Raw genomic sequence first — 13408 nt, forward strand, 5'->3', positions numbered from 1 at the left:
ACTTTGAGCGATGACATATTTGTTGCTTTTATAGAAACAATAAACCGTTAAACAATACTTGTTTTTCTTTTTTTATTCAAGGACGAAAGCTGACATAAGAAATAAATAAATAAAAAAGGGCTCAATACATCAATAAAGAAATTCCATATAAAGAAACAAGTTCATCATTAAGAAATACATTTCATTATCAAAAAAGGCAAGTTAAATTATAAAGGAATCATAAAATACTGTAGAAAAGAAATGGGCAGGACAATATGAAAATAAAAATGCAAGGAAATAAATGCATAGAATTTATTTTTTAGTCATGACTGTTGCACAATACAGATATAAAGTTAATTATAAAGAAAAAAAACAACAACAAAAACAACAACAATGATCCCCTGAAGCTTAGCAGGTTTTAGCTTAATTTACTGTCATTCAAATATTTCAAATGTTTTATTACTTGTTTGGACTGTGCTGGTTTCCATTTCAAATGTAAACAGCTTGCATATAGTATTTACACAATTAGAGAGGAGGAAAGTGTGTCACTGCAGCATGTATTATCATTATTCGTAATACCAGAGAAAAAACAATTTCAGCAAATGTAAAATTTCATGAGAGTTATGTAATGAAAAAAAGTAGGCTAATGAAACCACCAACATTAGACTTGCAAAGAAAGAAATAATTGCATGATCTGTGATTATTCCAGAATATGGAAAAACATCACATAACACACTGGAGTGTAAACATATTTACAGTCTGAAGAAGGACATGCATATGATTACAGAGTCAGCAATTTAACCATGTGTTGTGCAATAGGCCTATGCCACTAAAGATTATAGATTTAATTTAAACCTGGTTCTAAATTCCTAAAATACACGTTTATTTATTATTTTATAAAGTATAATTGTGGTTGTACTGTGGACATAACAATATATTGTGTTTATTTAAGTAGTTTTACTTTATTCATGTATTTCTTAGTGAAGCAGGATTTTGAATGTACTCCATTCATTTGTCCCTGGTGTCTTGGTACTTTAACACATCAGAAAATGTTGTTATTAATGTTACCATCATTTATTGAAGCAGTAACCATATACATACATCCCACGCAAGCTTTAATTATGCCAAAAAACATTAAGAGCCTACTTGGATATTTTCTTGACAGCTTGAAAAATAGAAGACAAATATATATATTGACCAAAATGTCTCCATGCAAAACCTATAATCCTTAAGGAATAGAAAAAGGGAGTAATACAAAAGCCATACTTCTAAAGATGTAGAAGGGATGATTTGACAGCAGGAATCACCCTAAAAATATTCATATACAGTCTGTGGTAAATACTGACACCAGGTGGACAGTGGAGGGAACAAGCTTTTTTTATTTTCAATTCAGAACTTCCACAATGTGGTTGCTGATTATCTACAGTACAAATTAAAAATAAAAGACACACATTTGGATAGACTCTCCATGAAACACTTCATTTTCATCAGTCAACCTACATATAAAACATTGGTCAACAGTAAATTAACAGCAGAGGAAAACAGAAATGTTCTTAAAATATGTTTTAAATAAGTAGAGGGTAAAAGGGCCATCATCACTGTAGATGTTTATGTTATAGAACACAGAGCGGGCCATAAATCAAGACGTGGTTCTAAGTCGGTCCACTCAAAATATTAGAAAGACTAATTTGACCTCTTAAGGGCCTCAAGCAGTTATTTAAAATAAAACGATGCTTTTAACTCTACCATCCGATAGCTTTACTTTGCAGATTCAGATAATTAATAACAAAACATAAATCAATTAGAAGTTAATTAGAAGTTAATATATTTAGTATGTTTTGCTTCTGTGAAAGGTAAGAAGTACTTTAAAATGTAACTACTTGTACTTGAGTGATATTTCAAAGTGCTTTTTCCTACTGGATTAATTTAAAATATTATTCTTTCTAATGTAGTGGAGCAGAAGTATAGAAACCATTCGAAAATGGAAAAAAGCTAGTGAAGTACTACAAAAAAGTGAATAATACTGCCAGCTGTTGAAACACAACAACCAACTAACACACAAAATGCACTATTTTATAACGTTATATAAAAATACATTGATCATGTTTCCGACAGCACTTGAAGGCAGCACCGGCCCTGGTAATCCATCACAAACGTCTAGACCAGACCGTGAAGATTCGGCAGACACCCCTTCTCTGATTGGACAATGATCTGATCCCGCCCAAGAATCTTTGAGTGACAGCCTAATGACAAATAGCAATAGGCAACGAGCTGTCATCTAACTTGTGATTGGTTTAGGGGTCCGGACAATATCAATGGTAACTTGTATTGTTCGTCGTCTTCCCAAGGCAGTAGCAATTTTGTGGTTTCCAACTAGGAGAAAGTCATTTTTATAGTTTTCTTTAGCGGTTTCGCCATTTTTATTAAACGACAAACCTTGGTCGGTAGTTATACCATCACACTCAGAGGAATTAGAGGGCATTGGTCAACATAACGTCGAAAGAACCGATCCGTTAAGCGTAAGTTATAGCTTTGTTATGTTTGCCTCAGCTGGGATTTAAATGGTTAACACAAAACTACGTTAGCTGAACTAGCTAACTTATTCATCTTTAAAATCCAAGAACATTCTTTTTATCACTATGCTGTCATGTTTAATACTATATTGTTAATAGCTTTAGCTGATTTTATGCAATGTTTATAGAAGCAGGTGTTACTGATAATGAGGGTATGGATTACCCGTTATCTTCAGGGTAACACTTGGTTTAGGTTCCTGATTTTCAGTTGCGTTTACTATGGCCAGATTCCGTATAAATTGTGTAGCTAATTTACTTCAGTAGCTTGAGTTACATTTGATCAACTTTTACTAGTACAAATTAGTATTCTCAATCGATATGAAGTCTTTCTTCAATTCGGCATGCATGCAGTCTGAAGAACAACATGATTTATTATTGGTTGAAACTTATTTGCTGTTTTTTCCCGTTATCTCGGCTACTATAACATCGTCCTCACCATGGATAACTGTGATTACCGAAATGTAGAAACCAAGATTTAATTTGAAACGTTGTGCATTAACGGTTCAATCAATTTGCCGAATTTATGTGAAGATCATAGTGAATAGTTTAATGTCATGTCTTAAGATCATTTCTCATTTCTCAACAGTGTTGTGTTAACTTTCAATTGACCGATTTCTAAACGGACTTTCAACCGACCTCAACGGTTTGGTGTGCTGAGTGGAGACTCACTTCTCCACCTGGTCGGGGCTGGAGATGGGAGATCCGGAGCCTCCAGAGTTTGAGTCCCTGGAGGAAGAGCTGGGTTACTGGAAGGAGCAGGCTGCCAGTCACCAACAGAGGTGTGTAAAAACAGACCTCAGACACCACCTCTCCTGCCTCCTTCAGATCATCAACTGCAAAGATGTTAAAAGTGCTCTGTAATGTTATAAAAATGCAGGTTTTGGTTAGTTTGTGTTGCATGCTGTCTTATTTCATAATGTTTTTATGCCCCAGAATCCTTCAACATGGCATTTTTTCTCTTTTATACATTACATGAGTTACATGTGCCAACCAGATAATAACTTGTGTGCACAATATAAAACGTGTATAATCTTTCAAAACTTCTGGGGCTTCATAGTACATCCTGGAAAAATAATCTACTTTTTGCTCCCCTCCAGTTTAATTTCTAGAAATGTGAGTCAGCGGGCAATCCTGCAAGACAAACAGTCATGAATCTCAAGGTGTTTTCCTATTAAACACGTTTCTGTGATTTTAAGACTTTAGTATTTAATAGATAATGCCCAGAACTTCCTGTGGGGGGTTTGGTGGGAAAACAGTCAGGTATTTTTGTTTATCCAAATAGGTCGGGTTTAGAATGATGTGGGAAACTTTCCTCTTCCAGCAAGTCTTGGTCTAACTGGTTTACTTCAAACATGAATGTGAATATTAGGGATGATATCATGAATAATAGCTCAAATTTAAGGTGTATGTGCTGTGTATGTTTGTGCAGTGCGGAGGAATCCCAGGAGGAACTGCAGGAGTTCCAGCAGATGAGCCGGGACTATGAGGGGGAGCTGGAGACGGAGCTAAAACAGTGTGAGGCTCGAAACCGTGAGCTGCTTTCTGCCAACAACCGCCTTCGCATGGAGCTGGAAAACTACAAGGTACCGAGGAAATAATCAGTTATTACATGCTGTTCGATATCCTGCATCCAAACGTAAAGACAAAGACATACTGGAGGTGGTAGAGTCTGCTTAACCCTCTCAGAATATGTAATAACAGTCATTGTCAAACAACCAACAAGCTGCTGTATCAGGAAGGTATTCAAATATCATTCAACAAACTGTTAAGAAGATTTGACTGGGGATTTCCATATTTATCAGCTGATTAAAGGGTAGGTTTCATGTCTCCTGTTGCCTCTGCTCTCTGGGCTTGACTGGTGCTCTTGTCTGAACACACACACGTATTTTCACAGAGGATTTATTCAGAGCAGAAAGAGGCAGCTGATGACTCTACACGGTCTGTGTCTGGAGGGGATGGCAGTACTTCTGATAAAATCTACCCCAGTTATAAAGGCGTTATCTCTTTTTAAAACATTTGTTTATCCTGTTGCTATCATTACAAGACAAATGTTCAGGGACAGTGGCTCTCTAATAAAATAGTATAACAAGAGATACAGAGAGTGATTTCTTTGCATTTCAGTCAGTCTGTGCAGGGTCCCCGGGGCAAGGTGGAGCAGGCTGAAAGTGAGGTCATTGCAACATATGTGCTGGCTGCACTTTCTCCAGCCATTGTAGCATGATGTTATGCACCCCCCAATTGTGTATCTAGGCATTTTTAATCAACATTTGGTAGGAAAATTGAAACTTCTTTCAATTATGTTGGTCAGATGCAGGGTTTTAACTGTTGCTTTGAAACAAATGAATATTAACACCTCTTTATTGTGTCATATTATTGTCTTGTCTGGTTCTGTCATGATAAACAACGTCCAACAGACCAAATCAACCCTATATGTAAAATAACATAAACATTTGCACATCAGTCTGAAAGTGTGAAGGGGCTCAAAGATATGCTATGCAACACTGGATTGAATGACAGTTTAATGAGTTTGGATAAAAAGTTATCACTTATATCAAATCCTCACCTCGTGTTTACTTCAAATTCTTGAGGAAACCCTCAGACCTCATCAAACAATATACTCCTAATTGAAGTCTTCTATTTGTTCTTGAGAACATACTATGGCTGAAGAGTTCAGACCTGTCCTTCTGATGGATTGTCCTCACTGAAAGCATGTGCCAGCTGATCCTAATTAGCAGGTTAACGACCATAAACGGCCGTCATACTGCAGGGCCGTGTGCACACATCAAGTGTTTGTGTTTATTTAGTTTTAACAGACCATTATGCTTTGTAAAACAATGAAAGTAAATGGTAAGAAAAATATTTTTAGACTTTTGTTGTTATTTAAATCCTATATTATACAAATGTAGAATACGAGAAAACAACCCATGTGACCTGAAGAATTGCACAAAAATGTGAGGAAAAATCCTTCGTAAGAAAACATTGGTGGATATATCTTATGCATAATTAAGTAGGTTTTAGAAAGACATTTCTTACGTAACAATTTATTATATAACTATCTAATTTCCTATATCATTATTTATTTGTTTAGTCCTTACAGGCATCTTAGTGATTCTACCACAAAAAGTGTTTAAATGATGAAAGAATTGACAGATTTGAAATGTTATTTCAGTTTTTTTCAGGTGTAAGTTCTAAAAATGTGAACATCTCCCTCACACGTTCCTGTACAAAGTAAATAAGAAATATGGCACTGTGTTGAGAAGCTTATCAGTCTCTCTCAGAGCAGTGGAAGGGATTTATCTTAGTCTGCATGTATGTGCAGAATGCAGAGACTTCATGGAATTTAGCGAGAGCATGCTGAAGCTTGACCTGTTCTCACACACTGCCTCCTGGGAGCCCATAATTTTTAAACTAATGCGTTTAAATATGTGCATACATATCCAGAAAAAAACAAGGACACTAGGAAATATGAATCCAAATCTTCATTAAGTTTTGATTTCTGCTGACAGTGTTTAATATTCTATAAAACACAAGACGTCTGTTCACCAAAGTATGTTTTTAGACCGGTAGATGTTTGCTTTGACATTATACTCAATCTCTATGACATGTTTGAAAACATCAAAGTTGTTTTTGGTTTAGCTAAACAGCGTACTATAACTCAATAATCGTACGATTATTCAGAATCAAGGTACAATACAATAACAGATATAAAAAATGAGGTGAAAATATTACAAAATAATAAATGTGTACCAAAAAAAGGCATGTTCTAAAAAAATACAATGGATATGTGACAAACTCCTGTGAATTTGTTTTGTATATTTTCATAAATGATCCTTTAGGACTGATGCTTTGAGGCCTTTATAATGTGTATTTGCACTATTTTTTTATTTGTATTTTCTTATTTTGTCTTATTTCCTATTTATAATATGTTGCATTGTTGGAGGAGCTCAGGACCTAAGATTTTCATTGCCATAACTACACTGTAGCTACTGTGCATCTGATAATAAAAACTCTTGAACCCTTCCTTTAATATTCTGTCTCCCCCGGACACTGCCAGGAGAAGTACGAGAGTCAGCACTCGGAGGCCTACCGGCAGATATCCACCCTGGAGGGGGATCTGGCTGAGACCACGGCCGTCAGAGACCAGCTCCACAAATACATCAGAGAGCTGGAGCAGGCCAACGATGACCTGGAGAGAACCAAGAGGTCAGCGCACAACTTGCTGTTTGACCCCACACAAATACCTGTTATGTTGTAAAGGTTTGGGATTCGCTTGAATTTAAGCTTAGGTTATATATTTTCTATTTGCAATGTAACAAACCCATTGCCATATTTATATGTTGTCTGACAAAGTGGAAAGACGCATTGATTAATGTTGATATTGAAATGTCTGGTAATTTAGTTAAGGTACTTTGAAAGGGCTTGACTAAAACGTTGAACAAACCTTGAATTACTTTGGCCAAATCTGCAGAAACTTACCCTACCAATCAGTGCTTTTGGCTTCCTCCCTAGACTCTATGCTTTATTTACCCGAGCTTCACTAACTTCCCACGCTGTGTGTGATTCAGGGCGACCATCATGTCGCTGGAGGACTTTGAGCAGAGGATGAACCATGTCATAGAGAGGAACGCCTTCCTGGAGAGCGAGCTGGACGAGAAGGAGAACCTCCTGGAGTCCGTCCAGAGGCTGAAGGACGAGGCCAGAGGTACGGAGTTTAAATTTGTTTTACAAACTCACAACCAGAGCTGTTTGATATGGCTTAAAAAGAGAAGACGTTCACAGTGTCTAAAAAGAAATCTCATCAAATAAAGATTTAAAAATCATGAAATTAACTGCGTTTCATGATTTTGAGGTGACCAGATTTCTGAGTTTTATAGCAGATTTTATATCTTTTTTCAAATGTTTAGGTAAACCAGTCATAATAAATACAAATATTGCAACATATGCACTTTTATAAGAACGACTACAGCAACACATGTCGATTTTTATTTAAAAAATAAATACAGCTGTTGTTTTTACTGAGTCAAATTCAGATTCAAATGCAATAAGGTATGATGTTTTCCAGATAGGGCTGGGGAATACCGATAATTAAATTAGATTTTCAGTTTCTAATAAAATCACAAGTCTCTGTTTCACTTCTGTAACTGTGTGTGTGTGCGTGTGCGTGTGCGTGTGCGCGTATCAGACCTGAGGCAGGAGCTTGCGGTGCAGCAGAAGCAGGAGAGGAAGCCGTCCCTCAGCAGTGCAATCAAAGATCCTTCCTCTCCCTCCACCATGGCTGGTCTACTCACCCCGCCCCTCACCCCCCCAGACAAACGAGCCGAGGACAAAACCACGTCCTCCACCCAGCCCCCCCTCTCGGTCATCACACCGTCCAGACCTCCAGCCTCAGCAGAGAGCTTCAGCACCCCCTCCGTCAGCAGAGGTCTGCTCCTGTGTTCTGGACTGATTAGCAACACATCAAAGGGTTTCATTTCCATTGGGGAGGCTGTTCACAAGTCCTGTTTTTGTTCCCTCTTTAAAAGGAATTACTTACTAGATGTGTCCTGCCCCCAGATATTAGATAAGAGGGGCAGCAGAAAGGGATTTTCTGGTTTGTTTTTTAGTTTGCCTCTTAGTCCACAGACATTAATAATAATCATTCACAGGAAGTAGCTCAAAGTGCAGCTTTAACAACACAAGACAAAAAGAAAATGAGTCAATTCAAGTCAGACATATTCGCACATGTGGAATACAAGAAGGGGAGTAGGTGATGAATACAGAGTTTATATACGCAAGAGAATAAAAAACAAATACAATAAGACACAACTGAAAACCCACTCAGTAAAAGCAAGACAAAATGAATACCTCATTCATTGTAAAGGCTTTGGCACAACTTGGAGCTGAAAACAGTCCTACTGCCTATTTATCTTTGAGGTTAAAACACTTTGCTTCAATTTCTTTATCACCACATACACATCTGTGATATTGCAGCAGTTGTTTGCATTGTAAAATCTGGATCTCAGGCTCCAAAAAAGAGGGAAAATATCACAAAAAAGCAAGTTAAAATAAAAAGCAACCATATTACAGAATAGAAACTCAAGTAAAATACATCTGTGGTAGACGGTATCTAAAATGTATAAACTAACTGTAAACATTATATACTGTATGAAAACTAATACATTATCTAAAGATAAGGTAAAATTACAGATGTTTGGTTTACACTCACTAAAATTGAACCTCAGTCAAAGATAAAGGCTTTTCTTTGTGTATTGAAGATGGAAATACAACGTTATTGTTAATCATAGTCGGGCCTTATCAAGAAACTTAAGTGGAATGTGTGTGTTGGTGTTACTGAAATCTACAGACTTTCCGATTTGTTTTGTCTTTAAAGCCAATATAATAACAATTAACCAGTTTTAAACTTGACAATATTCAGCATAAATATTCATATTACTTAGCTACTTCACACTGAAACTTAAAAGTCCCCTATTGTGCAAAATCCACTTTTTCATGTCTTTTATACATAAATAAGTGTCCCCTCTGTGTCAAGAGGTTCGTTACAGTTACAGGAAGAAAGATTCTCTCTCTTTTTGTCCTGATCCATATAAAAACCTGTCTGAAAAGATCTTGGCCACTTTGTGATGTCACAATGGTTTTTGGGGTTCTGCAATCATTATCCAATAACCAATCTTTAGATGATCTTTCTCTTTTAAAATAACCTTCTTCTAGGAACTTTGTCATCTTTTTCTATTTATAATATTTAAAACAGTCACTTAATAGTTGAGGTAAGTCATCCAGCAAAGATCCCAATCATTCTCAACTTCTCCACAGTGAGACTCACTCTGCTTTATAATACTGTACACTTGTATTTCTTCATAACAATCCGATTTGTCTGTGCAGGAGAAAGCCTCTCAGCGACTCCTCTCACCACGTCTGCGAGGATCTCGGCTCTGAGCATCGTCGGAGAGCTTCTGAGAAAAGTCGGGGTAAGTCCTGTGGTTTTTGACCCAACATTTTTTATTAGCTGCTGACTGCTCAGCATGTGACGCTGCAGGGTGCTAAAATACCCAAAATACAAACAAGCACAAACCAATGATTGTTCTTCCTGAATAAATTAGAACATTTCCTTCTCTGTTATAAACGTGGCTCCCATGTGTCAGTAATGAAAAAGCCTTTTACATTTTTTTTAATGGTTTTTCAAAGAAGCTTTGAATCTATATTGCCATATTTAAATTTTAGCTCTGAAATATCAACTCTCTCGCTTCTTTGCAGTGTAAAATTGGCGTTCTGTGTGAAAGTATTTATGACAAAAACAAAACTTAAAAAACTATCATTTCAAAGTGCGGCTTTAAACAAAATAAAACACAAAGAAAATCAGTGTCACAATTTCAATATCAACATAATGAATGAAGCCTCTTAGCTATCTGTAAAGTAGCAACATGTTATCATTAAATACCTCACCATAATGAAAGAGCTTGAACCTGTTTTCTGTGCCTCTAGAACCTGGAGTCCAAGCTGGCGTCGTGTCGGGAATACGTCCAGGAGCAGACAGCGAGCCGCAGGGGCCACGCTGGGAGTCCGGGGGCCACTTCGAGCCAGAACAACTCCTCAGAGAGACATCCTGCCAACGGCCTCTACAACAAGGGGTGAGAGTCGCTGATTTAAAGGTTTTTTTGTCACGTGTAAATCTTAAGTCTATAAGGTATACAAATAAATACAGAAATAAAATAGTGCAAGAAAAAAAATAACAAATGTGTGTATTATGAGTGTTCAGACAATGTGTTCTTACCCGGAAAGGTTTGTAAAAGGGACAAAATGTTGCACATTAGTCTTGGTTTGAAATGAAAATGGTTTTTGAAAGTACAGCTCTGGAAAAAGATGAGGAGACCGCTGCAGCATTATCAGTCTCTCTGGTTTTACTAATCCTAGATATGTGTTTGAGTAAAGTAAATATGTTTTTATTTTATTCTATAATCTACTGACAACACTTCTCTGTGTTGGAATTCAACAGACACTGCCATACATGTAGAGGTTAAGATTTAAGAAAGATTTGGAGTGGTCTCGTAATTTTTTTCATAGCTTTACCAGCTTTAAACCTTTTCTTACATCCCAGTAAGTGTCTCTTTTAGAAAATACCAGTGGTTTAAGATGTGCGTGCAAATAAAAGTTCTGCATACAAATGTCTACTTAAGTGTTATCAAAAGAATATAATACAAAGTCAAAATACTAGGATGAAGAAAGGCCTCTTGTCAGTGCTATATAACACTAATATATGTTCAGAGTTTGTTTTGTGGTATTAAAACAAGGCATTGCACATAATTAGAGATTCAAAGTGTAGAAATAAACAATTGTAATAAAAGAAACATCTCGAAATAGAAATAGAGTGGTTTAAGGGTTGTCAGGGTTTTGTATTCAGTCCCATTGTAAGGTGTGGTTGTGTTTTAAAGGCTGGTGAAGAGGTTAGACTTCGGAGCTGGACCCAAGCTGCTGCTGTGAGACGCCCCTCCCCTCCATCCGTCCAGAACCTGGATTTAACGGTACTGTGTTGCACGTCGTACAGACACTGGGAGAAGCCGATGTAAACCAAGGAACATTTACTCTGGATACTTTGGGAAGTCTGTCATCGTCAGACTCTGGTTGATAAGCAGCCGGGCTTCTTCTCGGCACTCGCACTTAGCTTGAACTACTTTACTGAACTTTTGCTGCATGTCACCTCATTACTTCCTTTTTTTGCACCGTGTGTTTTTGAAACAGATTGTAGGGTCGATGAAAAGACACAAACTGAGGCAGGGTTGAGAGGAAGATGCTGTTTGAAGGGAGGAAAAAGCCTTTATGTTAAACTGTACTCCAACGATAACAGGGTTTCCCACAGACACATGAAAGGAAGAATATCCAAGTACAAAGACAGCCACAGAGATAATGGCCCCATTTACATTTTGTCAATTCATCTAGATTGATTTTAATAGTAATTTACATTTAGCCACATGTATGCATCCCTTGTTGGGTGAGCAGCTTAAACTCAATGTTTTGCTTTGCTCCATTTATTCAAATTAAGGTTTTTTTAATTTTAGGGAGATGACTTCAAAAGTTCGATTTGACATTTTGAGCTCAGCAGAAAACATCATTAAAAGCTTTGAATGTCAAATAAAATCCATTAGGTACAGCCTTCATTTTTCTAGTCAGATAGCAAACTTGATGTTCTCTAGGTACTACATTTAAAACCAAGTCAACTCTGACATAACGGCCCAAAAACACCCGAACAATAACGTGTGCAATCTCAGTTGTTACACCTTAATTAATTAATTACTATAACTTTAAATTTCCCAATCTTTTTGGTGAAATATACTTCAAAATACTAATAGAATTTATGTTTTGTCCAGAGAAAGTTAGGTTTTAAATGCAGGTCTTGCCAACATCTAGTGGCCATCACTGATTCTGCATCTTAATGCTGCCTTAATGTATTTATTGTGTACATAATTAAATGAAGAGTGAGAGGTTTACCAGCTTCTGATCTTCCTTTAACTCGATCTGGTTGTATTCTTCATTCAGCTTTAGTCTAAGATATTAACGTAGACTCTGAATAACAAAACTCCTGTTGAACTCTCCCTTAACCTGCTAGTATCTGTGATGGAAGCTGAGTTTATTTACAAGTTCTGAGCTTCAAGTTTGTCTTCAAGGTTCAAGTAGTTTGTTTGGCTTTGACCAGAGTCTTCTAATGTCTGCTGTCTGCAATACAGATACTTATATTTCCCTTCATGATGCAGCGCACACTCAGAGCTAAAACCTGAAAAGGAGATAATAAAAGGCATCCTAAACTACAAGTAAAGTACAAAATTGTGAAATTAGAATAAGCGCAGAAATGACTTAATATTTCTCCCACAAAAAGACCCCTTGCATATTAATAACTCACCTCCAGTCACCTTTAATTTCTTGAATAAAACTTGCATGGCTTTACGGTGACTGAAGGATAAAACACATTTGTAGAGTTGATAAACTGAAGTAAATGGCGGCCAGGTTTATATATCAAAACATCAACTCGTGCAGTATAATCCAAGTCTCATTTATATAGTTCATGCTCACTACTTCACAAAAACGTTGATATAGAACTGTTATGGTTGGATAATTAAATTAGCGAAATGCATGAGTGTACAGCTCCATAATGAGACTTGGATTATACATACACATATTATGTTACTGTTTGTTTATTCTGTCCAATTATTTGCTGTGTGTGTGAGTGACTGTGAGTGACTGTGAGTGACTGTGAGTGACTGTGTGTGACTGTGTGTGTGCACTTTGATGCAGCAGAGAGGGCTGACCCTCTGCAGAGCTACTTCTGTGTCTCAGGAGTGAAATAGGAAGCGCCTCCTGTTAGCCAGGAGGTATGAATACTTCAGTGAAGGCTACTCGTGTTTTATGTTAAAAATAAAAGGTATGTAATAGGTTTGAAGTGAAGTGTTACATTTACTGTACTTTTACTGTAGAGTCGGTAATGAAGATTTTAGGATTGACTAACAATGAGCTGCTCAGGGCAGACTGAACACTTTGTAATAACCGTCATTTAACATTGTCATTAATACTTAATAAATAAATGTATTTCACTAGTAACAAACTATTCATGCTGATAACACATTATAGAGTTACTTATAGGTAAACATTTCTAATTGTATTGTTTGTTCATAGTAAAATAACTTGTTAATTCCTATTAACTATCAAATGCTCTTTATTTATAATGGTTATTGTAAAGTGTTGCTACATTTTTTTTTTCGTGGCCTCATTCTGATGACTGTTAATCACATGATCTCTGTCAACCTAAGTGCTGCTTATGTTTCTGAGAAAGCAATAAAACTCGAAATGTTAAACAAATATTTTAGAAATCA

At 36.7% G+C, this 13408-nt stretch overlaps 1 protein-coding gene across 1 annotated transcript; it reads left to right on the plus strand.

The window, feature by feature from the left end:
- Positions 1-2291: 2291 nt before the first annotated feature.
- On the plus strand, positions 2292-13394 carry LOC134877812 (nuclear distribution protein nudE homolog 1-like). The gene is made up of 9 exons (XM_063903469.1): positions 2292-2498; positions 3139-3331; positions 3982-4135; positions 6607-6755; positions 7118-7254; positions 7735-7974; positions 9432-9517; positions 10032-10177; positions 10979-13394. Exons 2-9 carry the CDS (start codon positions 3246-3248, stop codon positions 11025-11027), a joined length of 1047 nt encoding a protein of 348 aa, XP_063759539.1. The 5' UTR covers positions 2292-2498; positions 3139-3245; the 3' UTR covers positions 11028-13394.
- Positions 13395-13408: the final 14 nt, after the last annotated feature.

Source organism: Eleginops maclovinus, chromosome 16 (assembly GCF_036324505.1).
Source record: "Eleginops maclovinus isolate JMC-PN-2008 ecotype Puerto Natales chromosome 16, JC_Emac_rtc_rv5, whole genome shotgun sequence".
Lineage (NCBI taxonomy): Eukaryota > Metazoa > Chordata > Actinopteri > Perciformes > Eleginopidae > Eleginops > Eleginops maclovinus.

Coding starts and splice junctions, on each gene's coding strand:
- LOC134877812 (XM_063903469.1), top strand. CDS start 3,246: ATGGGAGATCCGGAGCCTCCAGAGTTTGAGTCCCTGGAGGAAGAGCTG. Junction 3,332..3,981: donor GCTGCCAGTCACCAACAGAG/GTGTGTAAAAAC, acceptor ATGTTTGTGCAG/TGCGGAGGAATCCCAGGAGG. Junction 10,178..10,978: donor AACGGCCTCTACAACAAGGG/GTGAGAGTCGCT, acceptor TGTGTTTTAAAG/GCTGGTGAAGAGGTTAGACT.